The sequence below is a fragment of the Delphinapterus leucas genome, chromosome 5 (genome assembly GCF_059928025.1).
Source record: "Delphinapterus leucas isolate spDelLeu-1000000601 "Yukka" chromosome 5, BTC_Dleu_Yukka2, whole genome shotgun sequence".
Taxonomy (NCBI): Eukaryota; Metazoa; Chordata; class Mammalia; order Artiodactyla; family Monodontidae; genus Delphinapterus; species Delphinapterus leucas.
This window is the reverse complement of record NC_143133.1, coordinates 90,237,634-90,265,224: the sequence shown is the minus strand read 5'-3', so window position 1 is coordinate 90,265,224 and position 27,591 is coordinate 90,237,634. Positions and strand designations below refer to the sequence as shown.

At 39.2% G+C, this 27,591-nt stretch overlaps 2 protein-coding genes across 3 annotated transcripts in view; both read left to right on the top strand.

Annotated features, from left to right (window-relative positions):
- G3BP2 (G3BP stress granule assembly factor 2) overlaps positions 1 to 7,489 on the top strand; it is a 30,758-nt gene extending 23,269 nt beyond the window's left edge. For both annotated transcript variants that reach the window (XM_022599385.3, XM_022599386.3), the window contains 4 exons: positions 2,060 to 2,162; positions 3,373 to 3,501; positions 4,064 to 4,182; positions 4,521 to 7,489. In XM_022599385.3, coding sequence (XP_022455093.1) covers positions 2,060 to 2,162; positions 3,373 to 3,501; positions 4,064 to 4,182; positions 4,521 to 4,793 — 624 coding nt within the window. In that variant the 3' untranslated portion in view covers positions 4,794 to 7,489. The remainder of the gene's footprint in view (positions 1 to 2,059; positions 2,163 to 3,372; positions 3,502 to 4,063; positions 4,183 to 4,520) is intronic.
- Positions 7,490 to 7,602: 113 nt separating this feature from the next.
- Positions 7,603 to 27,591, top strand: part of CDKL2 (cyclin dependent kinase like 2) — a 47,625-nt gene continuing 27,636 nt past the window's right edge. Inside the window, exon 1 of the mRNA XM_089912068.1 lies at positions 7,603 to 24,660. Within this exon, the coding sequence (XP_089768194.1) occupies positions 24,493 to 24,660 (168 nt within the window). The 5' untranslated portion in view covers positions 7,603 to 24,492. The remainder of the gene's footprint in view (positions 24,661 to 27,591) is intronic.

Here is a 27,591-nt window from a genome sequence, read left to right as displayed (position 1 = left end):
CAGTTACTGAAAGAAATTTTGATAACTTTTTTTGGTCTCATTTTTTCTATATTGGCATCATCTAATATCTAAAAGTCAGGTTGCTAAATTAATGTGTGGCTTATTTGTAAGATGTTGGCACTTACTTAAATTTGTGTTTTTTAATTTTAAATCCTTAAAGGATAATGAAGAACTTTTTTGTTTTGTTACTTGCAGTTAGTTTTGTTTCAGTAATATGTTTTGAAAAGAATCTGAATCGGTCAGCCAGAATTCTTTTTCTTGGTTTGAATGAGTCGAGGTTTTTCTGAGACATTTAAATTAAAAGGTGTACATTTGCTATTTTTATTAATTTATTAAACATACTAGCTTCGTCAGACTTTGTTAGAGAATCTCCTTTAATTCTGTTTTACTTTCATACTGAAGTAAGTTTTGCTTTTAGGCCCTGCCCTGCTTAGCTGAAATTTCTAAATAACTACCTTTTTCAGGCATCACATTTTCGGTCAAATTATTATGTAGTCTTAAATTCTAAATACAGATAGAAGTGGTCTCAGGGCTGTAACTTAGGTCCCCTGGTCAGGCATAGAACATTCTCCTACATGTTTTGTTAGAGAACTAAAAATGTAATTTAATTTTAAATGAACCAATAGTTACTGAACATCTATGTCTGATGGCACTGTGCTTGGTTCTTTATCTGGTGTAGAAATAAGATATGGTCATTGTAGGAATAAATACATACTAAAAACCTGGGGAAATTAAACATTAAAAAAATTTTTTTTAACTAGCAAAATTCTAGAACATGGAAAGCAACTTCATTTTGAGGGAAATGGGAAATCTATATGGAAGAAAAACAATTGGGGGAGACAGGCAAATCTGTTAAAAACTGCTAGGGTAGGAGATAATGTACCTTTTGGTTACAGTGGGTGAAATTATAACAAATGGTTGTTTTTGAAAGAAACGTATCTCTTTGTATCAAAATGTGTCCTTGCAAATTATAATATCCCAGCTATATAAATTATGAAAGAGTTTGAGCCACTGCCTGGGCTGAGGTACTCAGAGATGATCAGCCATAAAGATAGGACTGAAATTACTAGCTTTCTGATTTGAGGATACATTCTTCATATTCCTGCTGAGGGTTTTCAGCATCCTTTGCAGGTGCGTGTATTTTGTCTCTTCCTCGGACCATAAATATTTAGGCAATAGACACAGCCTGAAGAGGTTGGGAATACTGAAAATGCCAATGTATTAAGGAAAAGGTAATAGTAGATGCGGATGTCATTTTGTTTTTAGCATAGTTACTTTAAATATATGTGTTCAATTTAGCAGTTAGCAGAAACTTTTGGAGAGTACCTTAAAATGAACTATTACTTCCCCTGCCACCCCCAAGAATTAATTAAGAAATATTGTTGGGGTCAGTCCTTAAATAAACGCACACCTCCCCCATTAGGAAGAACAATAGGGAGCTAAAGGACTTCTTTGACTATTTGAGATGCTATCAACACGTTCCTATCTTGTTTTTTTTTAATGTGCATTTTAACTTAAAGATAGTATTTTTAGATGGTAGAGTACACTAAATTGTATATTTTGAACTATCAAAATATGGATTTTTTAAAATAAAATTATGGGATGGGGTTTAGAAGATATTGCCGAGCACTATTAAATTTGAAGGGCAGCATACTAGAGAATTAGAAAGGATGTGTCATATATTCTTGTCTTCTTAAGATAAAGATGGCTTTTTATTTTGTATATGTATTTACATGGAGTGGCTCATCTTGCATTTTTGAATTTTGTAGCGATACCTTTTATGCTATCTCAATGTGGATGTAACTTTATTGAAAAAATATGGTTGTAAATAAAAAGCAGCTTATTGTGAGTTATAGCCTTGAGTGAGAAAATAAAATTTACCCTACAGTCCTAGATTGGTACAGAATATCTTTATAAAAATTTATGTTTCACATATATAGGACACTATGTTAAAAATATTCTGAACTTAAAATGACCATTATGCCTTGGTTGTTTCTTTAGTTGTTTTTCTCCTGTGGAATGTGTTTCTTTATAATGTGTTTTTTCCCTTGTATTTTAGCCGAGAGTGGAAGCTAAACCAGAAGTTCAGTCTCAGCCACCTCGTGTGCGTGAACAGCGACCTAGAGAACGACCTGGTTTCCCTCCTAGAGGACCAAGACCAGGTGAGTCAGCCCCTTCTGTGGCCTTCAGCACTTAAGCACTTGAAAAGTTGAAGACCGAACTTAAAAAGATTTAAAAAAAATTATAATGTGTTTTATATGCAAATCTTTTTAGTACCAAACTGCTTAAAGGCTTAAGTAACCTGCTAAATATAGCCTGGGCAAAACAACTTTGAGGGGAAGATTAGTTGACATGCCATAGAGACATACATGTATTTTGAAGGTGTAAAAGAATTTAGAGACACATTTTATTTGGTTATTGTCACTGGTTCTAAGAATTCAAAACCAAGCTGCCAATAACCTACTCTCTTACTTAGCACTCTTATCTCTTCACAGATAAACAGTAAGCACACCCTGATTCTTCTTATTTTGATTGTCTTAGGTATTAAGTAAGTTGTCATGATTTTTGACTTGTTTCCATTGTTAGCTAATATATGTAGAACCTCTGTTTGAATTCTATAAGTATGTTTAGATTGCTTTTGGGAGGAGGTGGGAGATGTATACATCAAATTTAGAAAATGTAATTTTTTCCCACAAAAGTAAAATAAGTGATGTGCTATAAGTCATGGGAGCTGGGGTTTATCCCAGCTTTGTCAGTGATTGAGTTTATGATCTCGGGTGAGACCCTTAAATCATGAGCTTCTCTTACACCATTCAGTTACTACACACATTTTTCCTGTGTGATGCCTTTCTTTATATGCCTCATTGTGTTCCTTGTGTCATTGGGAGGATCAAATAAGATTTTATATATATACATATAAGAGCACTCTTATGTGTATAAAAGGCTATATAAATGAGATGTTATTGCTATTAAATTTATGGATTTGGCTATAATTTCATACAACCAAAGATTAATTTGTGAATTTCAAAATACTAAACAATTATTTAGTACAAGTATACCTCACTATCTGAAATCTATTTGGTTTCTCAGTGATGGCCAGAGTTTGGTTAAGGAGGAATACTTGTACTGCTAGTATTTGGCTTTCATATAATCAGACCAGTAGACCTAGAAGAAGGGACTTCAGCAATCTAGTCAGTGTTATGTTTTTTTCTAACTAACCTACTAATAATAGGCATTTCCACCTCTGTTGAAGGAGCTTATTAAATAAACTAAAACAGGAATATCAAGTTGTTTTTTTTTTACATTCATTGCTTTGAGCTGTTTTTTGTATGACATTGTAAACTTTAATATCTGCTCTTTTCCTTTTCTCAGGCAGAGGAGATATTGAACAGAATGAAGCTGATAACCGTAGAATAATTCGCTATCCAGATAGTCATCAACTCTTTGTTGGTAACTTGCCACACGATATTGATGAAAATGAACTGAAAGAGTTCTTCATGAGTAAGTAGTTTATTTTGCTTTATTGTAAAATTAAGCAGGAGGAGAAGAGAACTCTTTTCATAGTGTATTGAGGATTTTTTAAAAAAACATTTACCTCTCTGTACTATGTATATCTCTAGGTGCTAATCACCTTGATCAGAAGGGTGTAGAAGGTTGTACCAGATGTTTCTCAGTGACTCTACTGAGTGTTGACTTGCCTGATTCTGTAGAGGTTAGAAGAAAGAGCTGGATGAATCAGTCTTAGATTTGGAAATGGGATTCATCTGGCAAATTCAAGTCAGAAATAGAAAATAACATTGTCTCTCTGAAACTGTGTAGGTAACTTCCCTTTAGAAAGGAGTAATAAAGATGCAGAAGGGTGACAAAACAAGCTAGTTTTTATTGGCATCTTAAGTGAATGACCTGTAAGAGTGAATGTACCTTAATTGTCACTGGGTATAGCAGCTTGCAACTTTTGTTTTGAAATGGATCAAGGAGATTAAGGTATTTCATCCTGAACAATTAAAGTCACAAAATATTCTGTTAAACTATTTAACCCTTGGTGTAATGTATATTTTCACAGGTTTTGGAAACGTTGTGGAACTTCGCATCAATACCAAGGGTGTTGGGGGAAAGCTTCCAAATTTTGGTTTTGTGGTTTTTGATGACTCTGAACCAGTTCAGAGAATCTTAATTGCAAAAGTAAGTGACTTAAAGGGCATAATTCAATACTTTATTATTCCTGTTGTATTTAGTATTACTTAGAATGTCTTTTTTTAAATGGTAAAGTTAAAAATAGTTTACTATGAAATGGTATTTATGCAAAGAATAAAGATTTGTTAGTAGTTTTAAAGTCTGGAGTATGGATTGCTTTAAATTTATTTCATTATTTGCTCTGGTAATGAAGGTTGGAATAGGTTGCATATTGAGAATTTCATGAAAAGTTTTTTTGTCTCCCTGGATTTTCTTACTTATTTATGATACTACATTACTATTATTGTCTAACCTGCCCATGTAAAATTTTTTCTTCCCTTGTAAAGCCAATTATGTTTCGAGGGGAAGTACGTTTAAATGTGGAAGAGAAAAAGACAAGAGCTGCCAGAGAGCGAGAAACTCGAGGTGGTGGTGATGATCGCAGGGATATTAGGCGCAATGATCGAGGTCCTGGTGGTCCCCGTGGAATAGTGGGCGGTGGAATGATGCGGGACCGGGATGGAAGAGGACCCCCTCCAAGAGGTGGCATGGCACAGAAACTTGGCTCTGGGAGAGGAACCGGGCAGATGGAAGGCCGCTTCACAGGACAGCGTCGCTGAGGCTCCACTGTTGGCAAAGTTTTGGCAGTGGTACATTATTCATCGTGTTTGCATTCTTGTTAATTTTTTTTGGCTTTGGAATGTGACACAGCCTTTTTGATCATTTCTTTGATGTGAAAAGCATCTTTTGGTTATCAGTTAAATTGAGGTGGACATTATTTCCCCAGTTTTACAACAGGATTCGCATTGTTAATTTATAAATCTAGACTTGGAGAATTAAGGACTGAGAAATGACCATATCTTAAACTGTCTGCAACAAAAATGAACTTAAAAGGACATGCCCAACTGAATTCAGGTCCTTTGAGTCAAAAAAAATCCTCTGCTGCACATTTTGTTTAAGTGTTACTGTTTCTGCCTGTTAATGTTGGAAACACAAATAGTGCAATTTGTGCAATTGGAGAAACTTGCCTTTTTCCTTGGCTCCCCCCAAAAATACAAACCAACAGAAACTTGTTATGCACTAATGGGTACTCTGAACTCATTAACATTGACATCTGCAAAGGAGGCAACAGGGGAAAAAATCTTTCATCTTTTTTTCCAGTAGCGCATAGTTGTGAAATGATGAGGGCATTTTTACCTGCTTGCTGTGACCAGCGTGTGTATACATAAACCTTAACAAGACTACAAGTATATTCCAGAAGGAAATCATTTAGTTATGAACTAAATAACAAAAATCCGAACTTCAAATGCTGTGGTCTTGAATATTAGACCAGATTTAGTAGCTCCATATCTAAGATTTTTCTACCTGCCCCTCTTCAGTACAGGGATGGCTGGCTGCTCAGCACACTCCTCCTCCCCCGTTTCCTTTCTTTAAGCTGTGTACAGTGAAAATTGTCTTTACTGTATTCTGTTCTCTGGTAATGTAATGAGCATGATGGTGCCTTCTATTAATACATCATTCCAGTCTTGCTGGTAATTTTGTACAGTATAGTGTATGAATTGCTGTGCTGCAAAGCCAAACAGCTACAAAATGTTGAAAAATCATTGAAGTGTATAAAAATTGCAGTATCTTTAAAATCAGTAAAATTGACTAGCATATTATTTACCTTGTTCTTCAGTTAACAACTTTGTGTTCTCTGTGGGAGGGAGTCTTGTGTGTTTGGGAGGGAGGGGGAAGGAGGAAGTCAGTTATTTGAGTAAGTCTCTTGTTGACTTTTCTGTTAGCCTGAATGTGAACGTTGAAGCATATCACTTGAGAGGTGCTGGAAAAGTCAATCAACTTGATGCACATTTTTAGTGACATTTTAAAAGCAGTCAGATTCCATAAATGGCAAGTAAACCTGGAGTGAGGATACTGCAATTTTCAGAGAAAAGAACAGCAGCTCTTAAGTGTTTGCATTTCTATTTGGGGGGCAGGGAACTGTCATTCATTTTGCACAATTCTTGAACCGATGTCAGCACCCGAGTGGCTCTGAATTTAAGTCTGGGACGACATCTTTTATTTTTACATGAATTTCTAAACAATTCTGTGAGCAAAGTTTGTAGCTGCTGGATTATTGTCTGTCTTTATAGCAAGTTCCAGTAAACCACAAGTATGACAAAAGGATATCCAATTTTATGCTTGGAGCATTTAGTACCTACTAGTTTCTGGATGTTTCAGGCTAGGAGTGGGGTAAATAAGTGTGACCACTTAAAGCTGCTTGTTAGCATGGAAGACTTCTCCATTCTATCTTAGTAAAAACAAACAAAAAATGCACTTGACATAATAGCAAACTGGTTCTGAATTATGGAACTGTGTTTGCTGTTTAGTAAACTAGCAAATGATGCACATGTTTTGTTTTTCATGTACTGGGCGGTATAAGTAAAATTAAATCTGTCCCTTTTTTTCCCCCTTGAATGAGGTCTTCCATGTTCGAGGAAAAGTCTTGCACTATTGCGTATATTTTGGGGACACAGATTTCTCAGTTTCCATTTTGGGGGGGGGGTTAAGGATTTTTTTCCTGTTTGAAATACTTTTACACTTTCTGATGTATAGTACTTGAAGTTCTTACCAGAAAATTACTTTTGAGTTTTGAAGCCTGTATTCAAACTGCTTTTAAATGAGTGGTTTCTTGTCAGTGTTTTGTTTTTTATAGCATATTTTCCCTCTTTCATTTCTCTCTCCTTCCCATTTTATTTATATATATATATATATATATATATATATATATATATATATATATATAATTTCCAATCCAAGATATTGCCCTGCCACCCATGAAAACTTCTGGCACCAAAAGTAATGACAAATGTTAAGTGTAATAGAAAATTAAAGCAAAGAGCCATTCAGCTTCAGTCTTTACATACCATGAGTAAAACATTAAAACATCACATGGAGAAGTTTACATGGTGATTGTTCACCTGCAGTACTGTGGACTTTTAACATTTTGTCCCCTTTCAGTGAACCAGAGTAAAAGTATTCATCTATCATTACTGTTATTTGCTGTTTTTTGTTTTGTTTTGTTTTTTGTTTTTTTTCTTTTGGGATGGTAATATTCTATTCTATCCTTATGACACTATTGCAACCAAATTGGCTTTACCATCTTGGCTTTTGTAGGTATAGAAGACAATGGATTACCATCTTTATTGCTGTAATGTGTTAAGCATTATATGCTAGTAGTATCTAGTTTAATTGTTTCAGGTGGAAAGTATTCTTTGAGTTTCCATTTTGAATGTGTTTGGACTAAACAAACAATAAACTACTGATGTCTGCAGCATTTATCTATGTCCCTAATTTAATCTATAGGTTTGTGTTCCAGAATATTTTCTCCCAGTTGCATTTCACACAACCTAAGTAAAAATAAGGAATTATTCTAAAACCAACTATTATTTGTGAAATTTGATATATAAAATAAATCATTTAAGTAAGACTTGAACATTGTTAGAGACCTACCTCAGTTCAGTTAGATAGCCGGTATACAAGATAAAGAATGTTAGAACAGAATAATAGGTGGTAAGGAAGGTGAGAATGATGTAAAGAAGACGGCTAAACATTTATTTTTTATAAAAATCTTGGGTTTTCCAAAGGATTGCTAAATCATCTCAGAAGGAAAAGAGAAAGGGGATGGAAGACTGAGGTTATCTGAAGTTAAGGACATGCCCCGGTTCAGCAATTAGAACAGATTTGTCAAGCTCTGAAGGAATATTAAAAAGGAAAGAATAGTCATAGTTATGAATATATACTTTAAATGAGTAGTGAAGTCATAAGGCCTGTGTAATTTCAGAACTTTGTTAAAAGGGATGATAAAAGTGAATTTTCATAACACTTTATGAAGATTCCTTAAATCAGTCTTCACAGGTTTGTACTGAAGCAAAGCCAGAACAATCATTAAATACTGCTGGGCAGTAAGACTTAAGATTTTTATAAATGTATATTAAACTCCTTTCAATGTTAATTATAATGTATAATAACATCTAATTTTATGGCTGTGGAAAGTTTTATTTATTTTTTTCTTTTTGCGGTACGCGGACCTCTCACTGTTTTGGCCTCTCCCGTTGCGGAGCACAGGCTCCAGACGCGCAGGCTCAGCGGCCATGGCTCACGGGCCCAGCCGCTCCGCGGCATGTGGGATCCTCCCGGACTGGGGCACAAACCCGTGTCCCCTGCATCGGCAGGCGGACTCCCAACCACTGCACCACCAGGGAAGCCCTATGGAAAGAATTTTTAGAGGGGGTAAAATGTATATGCGATACTATATTGCAAACAGAACCAGATTTGAAGGAGCAAAATATCATTTGGTCCAGGAAATTTCATGGAACAAAATATTTGAAAGTTTTAGCCCTACAAGATGCTACGTTTCAAACTGTGTTGTGTAATACAGTCTTTGTATCAAGTGAATGAAAATTTAGTGGATATATGTTGATATTTTTCCTTTAAATTAGGACAGCTTGCTCATCGTTTATATTTAACTACAGATGAAGACTTGATTTTTTTTCATTCTATGTTCATAAGACTTTCTAATTATTAAGTCTTGATCAATTTAATGCCAGAATTCTAAATTATTTTAAATTACTGGATAAATGAATTATTTATTATGTCCTGAAAGAGATTTCCCTTCGTGATGGATTTCAGTGGGTTCATATAGTGATTGTTTTAAAAAAATGTGCATAATTAAGTCAGAATTCCTAAGTAATGAAGTTTCTGGGTATTTTTGACAAAGACTGAAATCTTCCAATCTATGTAGTATATAAACACCTTATACTTCAGAATTAATAGGAAATGAAGTCTGTTTTTAGCATTACCACATACTGGGCAAAATACTATAAATGTGGGTTTAGGATTAAACATTCACAGAAAGATTACTACTCTTGTCCTTGATCTCCTAAGAGTTTTGATAAAGCTGATTGCCTAATTGGAATGCTTTGTTTTGTGGCATTAATAATATTCTTTTAACTGTTCCTGTTTTCTGTACTCTATCACCCCATAACCACCATTATCCCCCCAACACACACACACACACACACACACACACACACACACACATCTCTTCTGTCCTCAGTCTCTTTCCCCACAAATTTTCTCTGAACGGTTTCATTTAGGCCAGGAACTACCTTAGCTTCAGTATATTGTCCATTCAGTAGACTCCATATAGTGTGATGGTCAAGAGAAGGGCTTTGGAGACAGTCTGGCCTTGAATGGCAACTCCACCATTCAATGGTTACATTTTCTTTTCTTTTTCTTTTTTTATTTTTTTTTACATCTTTGCTGGAGTATAACTGCTTTACGATGGTGTAGTTTCTGCTTTATAACAAAGTGAATCAGTTATACATATGTCCGCATGTCTTTTCCCTCTTGCGTCTCCCTCCCTCCCAACCTCCCTATCCCACCCCTCCAGGCGGTCACAAAGCACCGAGCTGATCTCCCTGTGCTATGTGGCTGCTTCCCACTAGTTATCTATTTTACGTTTGGTAGTGTATATATGTCCATTCCTCAATGGTTACATTTTCTGAGCTCCTGTTTAACTCATTTGTAAAATGAGGTGGATGATTGTGAGGATTCAGTGAATTAATACATAAAGCACCTAAAACAATGTACTGGGCAGTCAGCAAGTGTTACGTGATACTGTTTTTTACTCGGTTGAATTTCTACTGCCTCTCTATTCTGTGTTTCAAACACTTTTTCAAACACTTGTCCCGTTTTGAAGTCCTTCAGTAATTCAGAATTTGAAAGTCCAAAACAATGTGTTTTATCTTTCTAAGTGATATGCATACCTGGCTCTCTGATAATGAACATCTCTCTTTTTCTGACCTATTTAACCTAGAAATGTTTGTAGTCTCATCTGTTCTACTTAATATTTTCTGTTTGTCTCCCTTCTATCCATTGTTCAGGCTGCAGGAAGATCTGTTCATGCTCTTATTAACTTTCACTGGCTCATTTAATTCATTAACTATTGAACTTCTATGTGCCAGGTGCTGTTCTACGCACTGTTGATAAATGATGAAATGAACAAGGTTCCCTGCTCTCAGGTTAAAAAGGTCTAAAAGTTAGTGTTTGCATATTTAAGAAGGTAGCTAGGGGGCAGACCATAAGGAGGTAGGTCCTTATCCCAAGACCAATAGGAAGTTGAAGATTTTGTTGAGTGACAGGAAGGTAATTCTACTTTGAAATCTCTGGAGTTCAATAAGTTAGGTCTCTGGGTTAATGGAAGGAGTTAAATATGAGTAAATGAGGTGAAAGGATGATGTAGTAGTTCAGTCAAGAGCTATGAAAATAGAATGGTTGTAGTAGCTTGGACTAGAGTGGTGATGTTAGAAACCTAAAGAATTTGAAAGACTTAGGGGGTAGAACAACAGCCAGGTCTTGGTGAGGAAAAAGGTGGTATCTAAGAATCTGAAGTTGTTCACTTGCATAATTGGAAAAGTAAGGTGATATGTGGAACAAATTACTGATTAAAAAAACAGGTTTCATGATGGGGAGGCAGGAGTGCTGTTGGAACCCTCTTGGCTTTCGGTGTGAAATGGACCTGAAAAGAGGAAGCTGTATAGAAGGGTATGTAATTGTGACTTGCGCCTTTTAATTTCAAAAACAGTATATAGAGTGGCAAGTTTTATGTGTATTTTATTTTATGACAACACAGAAGCATGGTATGCACATCACAGAAAGTAAAGAGAATCCAAAAGAATGAACATCCACAATTCAGCCTGTAGATGATCCCTATAAATACCTTGGGGTGTGTGTGTGTGTGTGTGTGTGTGTGTTTTCCTTTATACTATTAAACATTGCTTTAATGAAGACAGACCACTTACTGGTGTTTATCAAGTGTTTATTGAGCACCTCTGTGTGCCAGGCACTGTTCTTGATGTTGAGGGTACATGAGCAGGACAAGTCCGTAGGCCTCCCTCTGAGCTTATGTACTTTACAATGGAGAAGGGTAGTTGTAAATGCGATGTAAAGTAAAGTAAAACAAAGCAACTGAGTGGCAACTTTAGATGCCTAGAGTTGACATGAAACATAGGAGCTCTCCACTCAGGGACTAGATAACATGTAAAGCTTATAAAATTGGAAAAACTTAGAGGGTAATGAGAAGAAGCTGGGATAGGTGGATTGGGGTCGACGGGGGCAAAATGCTAACAGGTGAACTAGAATGGATCATATAATTAGCCTACATAACCAGTTTATTTGGGTATCTTTCCAATTGCAGTATGAAGCCATTAAAGAGAATTAAGCATAGGAGTGATATGCCATGTAGAGGCTAGATGGTAGGAGGATAAGAATGGAAATGAAGCTGTTGTGGTAGTTCAAGACTATATCTGAGGGAGGGAAATAGATTTATTTAGGTTATTTTTTGGCAGCTGAATTTAGGTGTCTGAAAGGAACTGAGAATGATTCAAGTTCTGAGTAGCATAAACGTACAAATCAATGAAAATCAGATATTTCCACTTTAAAATAGTGTAACCAGTAAAATAGTTATCTTTACACCCATTTTTATCTCTAAAATGATTTTCCTCCAATATTTGAGGGTATACTGTGAATCATACTGCTGGTAGCTTTACATCTGATTTCATATTTAGGCAAACTAAGGTGTAGTTGTCTATTTTACAGTCAGGGAGACAGGTTCAGAAAGCTTATTATGGTCACACTAGTATGAAGTGATGTGAAATACTGGATTAGCTATAAGAGTTGATCTACTTTAAAAGATGAGTGATTTTAGGAGAAACGGGTTTTAAGCGCTAGAAGTTTAAACTTTGCAACGTATTTTTATCCTGGCTTTATTTCAGAAAATTGGGAAATCACAGCCTCCCGCATTAGCCGACCTAAAATGAATTAAGGAACTACTACATTCAGGAACTACAGCGTTAAGCAGTGAGGCAGAGTGCAGACTTGGAACAGAAATCAGATAGCTGTGAAATCCTGAGTCTCTGAGCTGAGAAAAGGGAAGAATTTTTGAGGGCTTGTCATTTCACATATATCTTAATCTGATAACCCTATTAAGTTCATCTGTTGTTTGTTTTTAAAGAGGTGAACTAAAGCTTGGAGAGGTAAAAACAAAGCTCCGCCTGGCGTATGGTGACAAGGATAGTGACTTGGAATAGAGAAGAGATGTGAGACATTTCAGTTGGATGGTGACTTAGCATAAAGGAGTAGTGATGTTTCAAAGACAGCACTAAAGATAACCAGTATGTGTGCAGGAAGTGAAAGACTTGTATAGCCGTCAGTGAATATTAGCATCTAATATGTGCCAGAAACCTCCATAGGTGCTGGCTGGCAATACAGCAAATACAGCCTACCCTCAGGAAACTTGCAGTTTTTGAGGGACGGAAGCAACAAACAAGTAATTGCAGTCCTGATTAGTCCTGGGCATAATACAACTCATTTAGTTCCAACGGCAATCCTGTGAGGAATACTATTTATTTTACAGAAGGATACATTCAGGCACAATGGGGTTGGTTACTTTTCCAATAGCACCTGGCTAATGGGGGATAGAGCTAGTAGGGAATGTAATAGAAACCGGAGATGGGGCTGTTCCTTAATCACAACCGGGGGTGGTAATGAAAGGCCTCAGGAGGTATACTTGAGATCTGGAAGAGAAGGCAGCTTTGAGGAGGAAGAGCATTCCAAATAGAACAAATGCAGAGGCCCTGTATTTGGATGGAGCTTGGAGGGTTCGAGGGCATTAACGCCAGTGTGGCCATAATAGTAAGCAGCTGATATCAAGAGATAGGTAACAGCTAAATCGAGGATGGCCTTGTAGTTGGATTTTCCTCTTGAACTGGGATTGTAGGGATCTGGGCAAGGAAGTGACGTGATCTGAATTAGGGAACCAGTCAGGAAGGGCTGTTGGGTGATGTCGATGGTCGCTTGGATTAGGGTTGGAGCAGTGAAGATGGTGATAAATGGTCAGTTAATAAGATAATTTGGGATACAACCTACAACACTTGGTTATGAATTGGATTTTGAATGTGAGGGAAAGATAATTTTCAAGGATGTCTCCTAGGATTTTTATGCACCTTGGTGTGGAAGGCAGTAAGTACTCTTACTGAGATAGAGAAGCAGGAATGAAATGTGGAGGGAAAATCAACAGTTCTCTTATCCACGTTAAGTTTCATATGCCAGTTGAATATCCAAGAAGAAATGTCAGGCGGTATGGTATGATTTTGGAATTCTGAGGAGAGCTCTGTGCTGTGATTGGTCAGCAGAGGTCTTTGCAGGTATTGGGTTAGAGGAGATCATCTAGGAAGAGAGTGTACAGAAGAGAAGAGGCTGAGGACTGAGCCCTCTGACACTCGCAACATGTAGGGTTCTAGAACAGGAGAACCATGCAAAGAAAACAGAGACAAAATATTGCAAATATTGGTGTCGTGGAAAGCTAAGTTTCAAGAGTTTGTCTTGGAAAGTATAGAAAGTTGTGTCATGCTGCTGAGAGGTCAAAGAAGGTGGCGAATAAATTAGGGTGGACTAACTGCTAAAATAAATAGACCCCAAAATGTCTAATGGCTCAAACACAATAGTTTCCCCCACCACCACCATATAACAAAGGGGGGAGTGGTCATGAAGAGGTCAGTAGTCTGGCTCCCCCTCACTTAATCATTTAGGGACCCAGATGAATGAAGGCTCTACTAACTTCAGCGTGGCTTCAAGATCACATTATAGTCATCTCCATTACAGCTAGCTGGAAGGGAAAAGGATCATGGAGGATCTTTTCTTTTTTTAAATTTTATTTATGTATTTTTGGCTGCGTTGGGTCTTCGTTGCTGCACGCGGGCCCTCTCTCGCTGTGGCGAGTGGGGGCCGCTCCTCACTACAGTGCGCAGGCCTCTCACCTCGGCGGCCTCTCCCACTGCAGAGCACGGGCTCCAGGCACGCGGGTTTCAGCAGTTGTGGCACACGGGCCTAGCTGCTCTGCAGCATGAGGGATCCTCCCGGACCAGAGCTCCGTGTCCCCTGCATTGGCAGGCAGACTCAACCACTGGGCCACCAGGGAAGCCCCAACATGGAGGATCTTGAACGGAGATTTTCATGAGCCAGGTCTGGGAATGGTACACATCTCATAGTCCATTGGCTTGAATTCAGTCTCATGATCACCCCTAACTACAGTGGAGATTTCAGAAAATAAGCAAGCTATGCATAGAGAAAAAAGGAACCAGCTTACTGTGAGTAGCTAGTAATCTCTGCCACAGATGGCTTTGTGTAGGTCTTACTGACTTACGGGAAGAGCTATTCCAGTGAAGTGATAAGGATGAAAGCCCAAGGGAGAACAGGATGTAGGAAATGAACAGACGTTTTTCTGTAGTTTTGCTATGAATATGAACAGGAATGCAGCAGAGGCTAGAGGAAGAGGGAACATCAAGGGAGAGTTTATAAGAGGCTTGTTATCCGTGCAGACAGAATGTATACTGTTTTTAACATTTGAGGAATGGATTCCCAGGTTTATACTGGTATGATATAGCTGTGTCGGTGACTTGACAGATCAAATATGGCGTATGCTGAACTTGACCAAATAAGTGATGTGTTGTACTTTAGGTTTCCAAATCTAATTGTCTTTTTTTTTTAATTAAAATTTTACTTTTTTTTTTAATGGGGAAAACTTTCACATGGAATACACTTCAAAAGGTAGTTCTGTAAGTGAAAAGCCTTCTTCCTCCATCCCCCACCACAAAATTCTACCTAGAGGCAACCATTTTTTATCTAATTTTTTTGTACACCCTTCCAGAGATCTTTCTATATCCAAGAGAATACAAATATACATTTTTTTTTCTTTTTAGGCGTAAGTGGTGGCCCCCTGTAAAACGCACATTACTTTTATTATTTCACCATATATCATGGAGGTCATTCCATATCAGTAAACAAAGTGCCTACTCATTTTTTCACAGCTGCATAGTATTCCATGTTTTTTTTAAAAATTTTATTACAGTATAGTTGATTTATAATGTGTTAGCTTCTGCTGTACAGCAAAGTGTATCAGTTATACATATACATATATCCACTCTTTTTTAGATTCTTTTCCCATACAGGCCATTACAGAGTATTGAGAAGAGTTCCCTGTGCTATACAGTAGGTCCTTATTAGTTATCTATTTCACATATAGTAGTGTGTATTTGTCAATCCTAGTCTCCCAGTTTATCCCTCCCCCCTGCCCGCTTTCCCCCCTGGTAACCGTGAGTTTGTTTTCTACATCTGTGACTATTTCTGTTTCTAAATAAGTTCATTTGTACCATGTTTTAAGGTTCCACATATAAGCAATAGCATATGATATTTGTCTTTGTCTGACTTACTTCACTCAGTGTGACAATCTCTAGGTGCATCCATGTTGCTGCAAATGGCATTATTTCATTCTTTTTTTTAAAATTTATTTATTTTTAGCTGTGTTGGGTCTTCGTTGCTATGCACAGGCTTTCTCTAGTTGTGGCGAGCGGGGGCTACTCTTTGTTGTAGTGCGCTGGCTTCTCACCGCGGTGGCTTCTCTTGTTGCAGAGCACAGGCTCTAAGGTGCATGGGCTCAGTAACTGCAGCACGCAGGCTCAATAGTTGTGGCTTCCGGGCTCTAGAGCACAGGCTCAGTTGTGGTGCACAGGCTTAGTTGATCCGTGGCATGTGGGATCATCCTGGATCAGGGCTCGAACCCGTGTCCCCTGCATTGGCAGGCAGATTCTTAACCACTGTGCCACCAGGGAAGCCCTATTTCATTCTTTTTTATGGTTGAGTAACATTCCATTGTATATATGTACCACAACTTTTTTATCCATTCCTCTGTCAATGGACATTTAGGTTGCTTCCTTGTCCAGGCTATTGTAAATTGTGCTGCAATGAACACTGGGGTGCATGTATTGTTTCAAATTATGGTTTTCTCTGGATATATGCCCAGGAGTGGGATTGCAGGGTCATATGGTAGGTCTATTTTTAGCTTTTTTCTTTTTTTTGGCTGCGTTGGGTCTTTGTTGCTGCATGCAGGCTTTCTCTAGTTGCGGCGAGCAGGGGCCTCTCTTGTGGAGCACAGGCTCTAGGCACACGGGCTTCAGTAGTTGTGGCACACAGGCTCAGTAGTTGTGGCATGTGGGCTCTAGAGTGCAGGCTCAGTAGTTGTGGCGCATGGGCTTACTTGCTCCGCAGCATGTGGGATCTTCCTGGATCAGGGATCGAACCTGTGTCCCCTGCATTTGCAGGCAGATTCTTCACCACTGCGCCACCAGGGAAGTCCCTATTTTTAGTTTTTTAAGGAACCTCTGTACTGTTCTCCATAGTGACTGTACCAATTTACATTCCCACCAACAGTGTAGGAGGGTTCATTTTTCTTCACCCCCCCAAATCTGATTGTCTTAATCACTTTTAAATGTAGTAATGAGGTCATTGAATCAATTACTAGATTGAGAACAGAATTCTCTCTTCTAAGGCAAATGTCCTTCCGTCAAAGAACAAGAACTTCAAAATGAGTCAGTCCATTTTTTTTTTTGATAATTTAATTTAATTTATTTATTTGGCTGTGTTGGGTCTTCGTCACTGCACATGGGCTTTCTCTAGTTGCGGTGGGTGGGGGCCACTCTTCGTTGCGGTGCGCTAGCCTCTCATTGCGGTGGCTTCTCTTGTTGAAGAGCACGGACTCCAGGTGCTTGGGCTTCAGTAGTTGTGACGTGTGGGCTCAGTAGTTGTGGCTCACTGGCTCCAGAGTGCAGGCTCAGCAGTTGTGGTGCACGGGCCTGGTTGCTCCGCGGCACGTGAGATCTTCCCGGACCAGGGATCGAACCCGTGTGCCCTGCATTGGCAGGCGGATTCCCAACCACTGCACCACCAGGCAAGTCCCCAGCCCAATTTTTTGACAGAATGTCAGAATGTATTCACAGCTGTATGCTGAATAATATACTGAAAATAAAGAACCTTTTTGTAGTCTGAAGATTTTATGGCCGTTCCTTTCATTTGGTAACTCAGCTGAAGTGTGCCAAAACCCATGATCAATCAGTATTTCATGAGACCTAAGTGGTGGGGTTTTTTTTGTTTTTTTGGCAAGAAAAGCACGTTTTGCGGGGATGTCCAGATATGTAGAGAATGATTGTTGCCAAGAGTTACTTAACAGAGATGATTGCTAAGGTGAGAAAGAGAATCGGGCTACTCTAAGCTAAAATGTATAAATTTACTGAAAAAAGATTTCTAGGCAGGCTATGTACTTTTTATCTTCTTGTAAGTCTATTGTTTTATATTGCAATGTCATTCACATACATAAAATTCACCCTTTTATAGTGTACAATTCAGTGGTTTTTAGTATATTCACAAGGTTGTATAACTCATCACTGTCTAATTCCAGAACATTTTCATTAGCCTAAAGAGAAACCCCAGGGAATTCCCTGGTGGTCCAGTGGTTACAACTCGGCGCTTTCACTGCTGGGGTCGGGTTCAATCCCTGATCACGGAACTAAGGTCCTGCAAGCCATGCAGTGTGACCAAAAAAAGAAACCCCATACCCATTAGTACTCACTCCTCATTCCCATATCCCCCTCAGTCCCTGGTAACTACTAATCTACTTTCTGTTTGTATGGATTTGTCTATGCTGGACACTTCATATAGGTGGAATCACATAATATGTGACCTTCTGTGTCTGGCATCTTTCATTTAGCATACTTCTTTAAATATATATTTATTTATTTATTTGACTGTGCCAGGTCTTAGTTGTGGCATGTAGGATCTTTAGTTGCAGCATGTGGGCTCCTTTAGTTGCGACATGTGGGCTCTTAGTTGCAGCATGCAGGATCTAGTACCCTGACCAGGGATCAAACCTGGGCTCCCTGCACTGGGGGCGCGGAGTCTTAACCACTGGACCACCAGGGAAGTCCCAGCATACTGTTTTTGAAATTCATCCATGTTGTAGCACCTATGAGTATTTTATTCCTTTTTAAGGGGGAATAATATTCCATTGTATGGATATAGCACAGTTTATCCATTCATCAATTGATGGATATTTGAGTTTCACTTTTTGGCTACTATGAAATCAATTCATATGAATATCAGTACTGCTGTGAACATTCATGTACAAGTTTCTGTATGAACATATGTTTTCATTTTTCTTGGGTCTATACCTAGGAATGGAATTGCTGGGTCATATGGTCCTTAGTCTCTTTTTTTTTTTGCGGTACGCGGGCCTCTCACTGTTGTGGCCTCTCCCATTGCGGAGCACAGGCTCCGGACGCGCAGGCTCAGCGGCCATGGCTCACGGGCCCAGCCGCTCCGCGGCATGTGGGATCTTCTCGGACCGGGGCACAAACCCGTGTCCCCTGCATCGTCAGGCAGACTCTCAACCACTGTGCCACCAGGGAAGCCCTCCTCAGTCTCTTTTTAACCTTTGTTTCTTTGCCATCTCTCCAGGCTTTCTTCTTGTTGCCAGTCTCATACACTCCCACAGTGTTTTCTTTAGATTTTTAGAACATTTCACTTTCTTTAGTGATTAAAATGTGCATTTCAACCTCTTTCTGTATTGTCCCACTTGTTCATGTTACGATTTTTTAGGAAACGTTTATGACTTTTCATACTGCGACCTCAAGTTTCTTTGAATTCAGTTCCAATGACATTTTTCAATAAACTTCAGCTACCCAAAGGGATGGCCAAACATTCCACTCTTTAGAGCTCACCATCATCTTGTGCCATTTCCAAAATCTTAAATTCACAACTTGCTTTCTTGGACAGTAACTTTCTCTCCTTTTTCACTCCCATTAAACTTACTCTTCGTGCCTATGATGAGCTCCATTTTCTCAGTGCCCCTGTATTTTCAGCTTATTAGTTAACTTGTCATAGTTTGTCTTCTGATCTAGCTGGAACCATGGCAAACCATTTCAATTGTGCTTTCTCCATCACCCTTGATTTCTTAACTTTTTTGTTTAATCTCCTTGGACTACCACTTCTCTAAGTAGCTTACATACTGTCTATTTTCTCCATTCTTTTTTTTTTTTTTTTTTTTTTTTGCGGTACGCGGGCCTCTCACTGTTGTGGCCTCTCCCGTTGCAGAGCACAGGCTCCGGATGCGCAGGCTCATTGGCCATGGCTCACGGGCCCAGCCGCTCTACAGCATGTGGGATCCTCCCGGACCGGAGCACGAACCTGTGTCCCCTGCATCGGCAGGCGGACTCTCAACCACTGTGCCATCAGGGAAGCCCCTATTTTCTCCATTCTTGAACCTGAGGATGCCAAGTCCTATGAAACAGAGTCAGTTGGTTTCACTGTAAATTCATGGTGTCCATGCTCAAGTCGGCACATTTTACTATTTTGTATTCCTTTCATATCAAAATGCCTTCTTTCATAACTACCTATTTCAAGGAATTTCTGCTCACATATCCTTGAGCCTCAATCTCACCATTATCTTTTTTCCTGCAGAAATTTTTTTTAGAGAAGATCTAAGCCAGCTAATGTGTCTGTCCTACACTTTTCTGTTTTTCCTCTTTTCTAGAAACTTCTTCAAGGCTAAGTCCTTTTCATACTTTATCACCTTCTCTTCACTACCTGTCCTTGGTTTTTCATTAATTATTCCTTTTCTTGTCTCTTTAAAGCCCCTCTCTCTCTGTTCCTTTTCCCTACAAAGATTTTCTTGTTTAAAATTTCTTTTTAAAATAAACAATAACCCAATCTCGCTTCTACATAATACTACCTCCTCTTCACCAAACATGTATCAATAGATGACTTTACCCAGGATGTGTAATTCTCTGCCTCCCCGCTCCCGCCCCCCAGAAGATTGGAGTTTTATAGCAAACCGTATTGTACAAACCTGGGGCCCAGGGGCTCAACCCGGCTGGGTCCCCCACTTGTCCCCTGCTAGGTTGCCTCCTCGCCATCCCCCCAAGTAGCCCCATCCTCAAGCCTTTCGAGATCCCCATGACACGCCCCCCCCAGCCTTTGATCTGCGCAGTCCCTTCCCCCATCCGCACAAGGTATGTGAATAGATCCCCCCTTCCCTACATGGTACAACCTGGTTCCCGTGGGAGGCCTGGGCTGAGGGGCAGGACTGGGCCACCAGGGATGTGTAATTCTTGAATATGCTATGCCTCCTTTACAGTTGGCTTTCAAACTCAATTCTTTTTGAAATTTTTTTCTCAAGCATTATCTAGTCACCAAATCCAGTTTTTTAGTTTTTATCCTTTTGGTTGCCTGTGGGATATAAACAGGTTATTTTAAACTTCAGGGCCTTTTGCTTAGAGGTACCTTTAAAATTCTTAAGCTTCAGGCCTAACAAAGCCAGATTTGCCACTTTATAAAAGGGAATCTGCTTCTCATATAAAAGAAGTTCATCACATTCTATTATACCCTATAGAGATAACTAAAAGGGGCATGGCTCCCTCCAACGTGGTCACACCTAAGGGAGAGCTTATTACATCTTGCATTAACTAAAGAATTATATTCTTTCCATATCCAGGTCCCAGGTCTGGTCCTCATTATTACAGCTTCAGGAACTGGATTTTAAGCAGTTCGATCAAGGTGATCCGGCACTGGAAGATTAATTCATTCTAAGCAAACTCAACAAAAGCTTATTTATAAACCAGAATGTTTATTTCTTTGTATACAAGAAGGAATTAATACCTTAATATTGACTGTGGGTATAAATACCTGCTATCCAGGACACTCTCCTAACTGGATCATGGTATTATGGATACCAAATAGAATTACAAAATGGTTAGTTTTTATGATTTAACATGAAAATAACTGAGTGCTTAAGGCTTCCTTACTGCAGAGGTATGGCTTAAACCCCAAATTCCTTGAATATGAGGAAAGCCCTGTTTCTTGTGTGACTTCAGCATGTGCATGATTCTGACCTACCAGTCTTGCCTAATGATGGATTGAGTTGGTCTGTGCCTTAAACATCGCATCCCCAGCTGCACCCTATTTGGCTGTCTGTCATATGCCAGTATTGCTCATGTCTTTTAGTTCCCCAACCGTCTTAGCCCTTTTCCTCTTATTTCATTCATGTCCTCTCTTCCCCTTCCGTTATCTCCAGGTATTACCCTCACTTTCATTGCCCAGGCTGTCCTCCCCAGGGTCCCTTCTAACGCCAGTTCTGTCATCATTTACCTACTTTCACCTTTGCCTCGCCTACTTATCACCTCCTAGACTGTCACCCTCATCTCCTACCTGGCAGACTGACCCCACTGCCCAGACCAGAAAGGAAGCGTCGAATCGCCGTCAAGCCCGAACCTTCCCGGTTGAGGGGCTTCAGAGCCCGCTCCCCGGCCCAGCCGAGGAGCTTGAAGAGCCCTTCATCGCGCTCTTTGCACGGTCACCCCCTAACATTTTCACCCAATCCTACAAAACCACCACCACTTTTAGCCTCCCCGTGAGCACCAGAATCGCCTGTTGTCCTCAGTCGCGAAGAGCGGTCTCCAGGTGAAGGCAGAAAGGTGCTTCCTTACTTGAGAAGGCAGGTGTGTGCTGATGCTGGCGTCTGCGCGTCAGTGATCAGAACCTGAGCCAAGCCCCAGGCGAACTGGATGGGTGGTTGGCGCTAAGCCAATCAGAGATCTCGATGACAGAATCCAGCCAATCAGAACACGGGAGGCTCGGCGCACTCGGGGGCGGGCCCGGACGGGTGAGGATCCGCCCCTTGCAGCTTGGTGGCCAACGCCTTGGCCCAGGGCTAGCTAGAGCCGAGCAGGTTCACGGACTCCAGGGACCGGGCGCTTTAGGAGCTGGGAGGCGGTGCCCTAGCACCCCAGCTAACTTCCCTACAGGCCTTGGCCTTAACAGGTATTGGTGCCTGCCGTGGACGCATTTGGACTCCGGTCTTTTCTCTGGAGACTTTGTGCCTATGGTTGGGGACAGAGTGAGGTCGTTGCCTTGACGACGACAGCATGCGGGCCGCGGTCCTCCTGAGTGTGAACTTGCGGTGGGTTGAGGCCAGTCTGCCTCCCTGCCTGCTTCACCTGGGAAGACTGTGTCTGCGGAAGAAATCGCGACAGCAGTAGAATTGCTAGTTTGCTAGTCAGCATCTTTTAGACCTGAGAACGAGATGCATTTTACCTCAATTTTATTTCCAAGTTGAAAACCTTTGGGTATTTCCATGCCAAAGGATTTAAAAGGAACAGTAAGTATAATACTTTTGAAAGCTTCTATTATCTCGTTCTTTTATCTATAAAAGATTTCAACCTGTCTTTAACAAAATAAAAACTAGCAATTTTTTATTATCTAAATTATTAGTATGAGAACCATATGCTTCCATGGCACATGTCCAGATCTACCGCATTGCCAATTGGCCAGGTTTCCTTTTAGTTTGTATAACCCTTAACATTCCCAAGTAGAAGGCATGAGAAGTTATGGTTTATGAGTAACTGTTTCAGGAAACAAGAGGTTTTTTAAGCCTTGATACTTCTAAAGTATTTGTGGGAAGTGCCACTTGAAAAAACACGTGTGTTCAGTGTGCTGTGACCAAATGTGCAGTTGGTGGGAGAATGCAATTGTAGTCAACGTACAGAATGTTAGCTTGTGACATGCTTCAGAACCTCTTAGACATGCTTAAGGTAATTTTAACTGTGTTCACTTTGCATTTCCAAATATTGAGGACACTAATTGCAAATGCTTTAAAATGATCCAGGTTATAGATTCCAGCTATTTTTGTCTTTGGTATGATAAGCCTAAAGTCTAGTCCTTAATAAAATATGCTGTTTTAGTGGAAGGAAAAAGAAATTAAAGGAAAGAGAGAATTACATTGAGAATTTTTTTTCAAACACTGACATTTTATTTAAAAATAGTTAATAGAGGTTAAATGGAAGTTAAAATGTCAAATGTATAGAAAGTTAGTGTCAGAGACACTGTTCTGTAAACAGTTTATAGTAGAACCTACTATCAAAGCTGGTAGTAAAATAATGAAATAATTGGGTTGGTGTTGACTGGGATTTATTTATTTTCTCCCTCCCGAAGATCAGTCTTCTGACTTTCCATGTATATATACTATATATATATTATCTATATAATAATTATATATATATATATCCCCTAAATTGTCAAATGTAAACTGTTGAAAATGTATACATCGGATTATCACAATTTGCTAGAACAAAGAGGATATTTGTTTTGTCTTTGTCATCAGTGTACCAATAGGGAAGCAAGGAAAACATCACAATTCACAATCTGCGTAAATTAATTTTAGATTGCTGTAGGTACACTACTAATGTTATAGGTAAGAATTTTTTTCTTACCAAGTTTTATGAATGAGTGTTTTTATATTGTCAGGTTAAAAAAAAAATTCAACTATGAATCATCATTTGAATGTATAGTTACCAATAGACTACTTTTTTCCCCCCAAAACTTTTAGAACCATGTTGGGATTAACAGAAATATTATTTATTCTTTGCTTCTGGAATTTAATTTCAAAATCAGATTGTAAAAATAAATTTAACTTTGAAGTTGTAGTTTATTAGCTCTTATATTTCATGGCGCTCAAAACTTATGAAGTAAAATCTAACCGTATCTGGGCTGAAAAGTTTCTTGCTATACCAAAATATGTAGTGGAATGATTGCTGGTCCTTCACCAATTATTAGTAACGTAAGAAAGATTTTGTTAGGATTGCCTTCATCCAGAAAATGTCATATAATGGGATGTAAAAGAATTCTAAACACAAAATTCAAATAATCATACTTATAGTGATTAATCATTAAAAAGATTTTTGAAATACTGTATTTGGTACACTAACATTTAATTATTAAAAATCTGCTTACATACTGTGATGTCATTGCTGTTAATTTATATGTTCAATATAGGAATTTAATTACTATGGTAATAAAAGTAAACAAAAATAGTTGATCAGAAGTTGTTAGTGTTACTTGGTAATATTTTTCCCAATAGACTAGAAAGCGCATAAAGATCCTCAACTTTGATCTTTTAGACCTGATGTAAAAAAATAAATTTTATCTTCACTGTAACCAAATTCACTTGTGCCTTTTTTACCTTAAAGTGAAAAGGAATTGTGTTTTTCTAAAGTAAAGTGTTATTGTTTTGTATAATAGTTCAAGTATTGCTTTATCTTAATTAAAAATATATTGAAATTTCATTAACATGACATTTAGTAATTTAAATTTGAAGTTAATGGCTTCAATTCCATTTGCCTTGTCTATTATGAAATGTATGTGAATATTTTGAAAACATAACTTAGATGCAGAAACATTACACAGGACAGCCATAGATGCAGTGTCTGCTCTAATATGGAAAACAGGTGTGGAAGAATTAATTTGGGAGGGTGAAGGAAATTAATATACTCAACATAATTAACTCTATGTTTTGGTTTCCACAGCAAGAAGAATTCCTACTGGTTTTTAATTAAAATGGAAAAATATGAGAACCTAGGATTGGTTGGAGAAGGGAGCTATGGAATGGTGATGAAGTGTAGGAATAAAGATAGTGGAAGAATTGTAGCCATCAAGAAGTTCTTAGAAAGTGATGATGACAAAATGGTTAAAAAAATTGCTATGCGAGAAATCAAGTTACTAAAGGTAAGTTATCACATATATTGAATTGAAAAAAAAATGAGTTGTTTCTTGAGTGACAGTAATTTTTTTTTTAAATGCTGTTTTTATATTTGTTTTATTTACATAACTTGGTTTAAAGTATACATTTCTTCCTTTTTGGCAGTAAACAACAAGATTACATATTCATTTATCTCATGAATATAAACATGATTTTAAAATTATTTGTTGCTTCTCTCTTATCTGCCTATCTATCTATCTATTTACCAACAACTGTGTTGGGGGTCTCTAAGACCACCCCAAGGTTTTGTTTGTTTGTTTTGTTTTTTTAATAAATTTATTTTATTTTTTTTGGCGGCATTGGGTCTTCGTTGCTGTGCACAGGCTTTCTCTTGTTGTGGCGAGCGGGGGCTATTCTTCATCGCAGTGCGTGCTCTTCTCATGGCGGTGGCTTCTCTTGCTGTGGAGCACAGGCTCTAGGCGCGCGGGCTTCAGTAGTTGTGGCACGCAGGCTCAGTCGTTGTGGCTCACGGGCTCTAGAACACAGCCTCAGTAGTTGTGGTGCACGGGCTTAGTTGCTCTGCAACTGGCATGTGGGATCTTCCTGGACCAGGGCTCGAACCCACGTCCCCTGTGTCCTGTGGGGGCGTGAGCAGTGGTTGGCCAGGAGGGTGGGGTCGGGTTACAGGAGCACTTTCGACATCAAGAGCCTGGCCCTGGGACTTCCCTGGCGGTCCAGTGGTTAAGACTCTGCGCTTCCACGCCGCCTGCGCAGCCAGTCGAGCCGGGAGGTCTGAGCTGGCGGTACAGGCTGGCGGGCCACCCCAAGGTTTGATGATTCACTAGGAGGACTCACAGCACACAGCAAACAGTTGTACTCTTGGCTATGGTTTATTACAGAGAAAAGATATAAAGGAAAATCAGCAAAGGGAAAAGGCACATGGGGTGAATTCCAGAGGAAACCTGTCACTTTTCTTCCAGTGGATTAACACAGGATGCACTTACTTCCTCCAGCAATCAGTTATGACGACACGTGTGAAATATTGTCTACCAAGGAAATTCATTAGAGACTCAGTGCCCAGAATTCTCCTGGGGCCTTATCACGGAGGTACCCCCTGCCTGGCTCATAACAAAATCCCGGACTCTCAGAAGAAATGCGGGTATTCAGCATAAACCATATTGTTTGCACAGTGAGCCACTTTATCAGTTCTGGAAATGAAGGAACACTTCTGAAATCCAAGTACCCAGGTAGCGAACAAGGGCTCACTTTGCAAGCCAACTTTCTAGGGATAAAAATCTCAGACCTGCTATGTTAACTACTTCCCACCACCAACCCCCCATCAGTCTAACCTGAAGTTTATCAATTTTATTTATCTTTAGAAAGAACCAATGTTTGGCTTTGTTGATCTTCCCTGTTGTGTATTTCTTTTCTATTTCATTAATTTTTGTTTTTAGTATTTCATACCTTCTACTTATTTTGGGTTTATTTTACAGTTCTTTTTCCTAAACTTCTGAGTTATATACTTACTTCTTTAATTTCTAGTTTTTTTTTTCTCATATATGCATTTAAGGTTATAACTTTCCTTCTAAGAACAGCTTGGTATGTATCCTAGAAATTTTGATTAGCAGTTCAGAATATTTTCTCATTTTCCTTAATTGCCAAACATGTGGAAAATGTCTAGGTTTTTCTCCTTGGTTATTTACTTTTGACCCAATTGCCCTGTGATCTGAGTATACGCTATGTAAGATTTTATTCCTTCAAATAAATACCTAATATTTATCTTTTCCACTATTTATCAATTATTCCTGAGTTTCTTTCTTTTTTAAAAAAAATTATTTATTTATTTTTGGCTGCGTTGGGTCTTTGTTGCTGCACGTGGGCTTTCTCTAGTTGCGGCGAGCGGGGGCTACTCTTTGTTGCAGTGCGCAGGCCTCTCATTGCGGTGGCTTCTCTTGTTGCAGAGCATGGGCTCTAGGCGCACGGGCTTCAGTAGTTGTGGCTTGCGGGCTCTAGAGCGCAGGCTCATTACTTGTGGCACGTGGGTTCAGTAGTTGTGGCTCATGGGCTCTAGAGCGCAGGCTCAGTAGTTGTGGCACACGGTCTTAGTTGCTCCACGGCATGTGGGATCTTCCCGGACCAGGGCTTGAACCCGTGTCCACTGCATTGGTAGGTGGATTCTTAACCACTGTGCCACCAGGGAAGCCCCTGCCATATTTTTACATATCCCTTGGATTCCTCTTACCCCTCTTAGGGATTAACTACCTTTACTAGTTAACACTGATCTACATTAAATTTTCCCTGTCCTGGCACAGGCACACTACCAGCCCAGGGCCTCCTTAGTAAGTTCAAAGTACTTGCTTAGAGTGTCTTGTTTTCTGTGTTCTTCATTATTATTTATATTGGATATTGTGTCTGGAAATTTATTTGTAGAAATGTTTTGAGGCTAAGATAGATAAAAGTTACCTTCTTCCAGAGAGGATATTCAGTTGCTTCTGCCAGGTGCATGGGGATGCTCCCAGTCTAGTATGTTAATCCAAATTCAAGGTACAGGTGATGTGAAGCCTGGACTGGTTCATTTCCATTCATTTTCACTGGGGAAGGTTTAGTCCTTAGGGTCCCAGCTTAAACTGGAGGTGTTTTCTGAAAGACCCCACCTTTGCAAGGCATTTACACTTGACTCTTGCTTCCGTCTTAGTCCCAAGAGGACACAAAAATCTAACCTCAGTTACTAGATTACTTCATAGCAAAATCAGCTTTGAGTCCTGAGATTAATTCTCTGAGTTCTCCTGTTATTGATTTTGACCCAGTAATTCCTTGCTATCATCTTTGGTCTGTTTCTATATGCTTAAGAAGATTTTCAGTCCTTGTTCTCTTCCCTTTTTGGTTTTTGAGCGTTCTGCTCAGATATCCTCTAGCTCAGAGATTCTTTCATCGGCTGTGTCCAGTCTACCAATAAG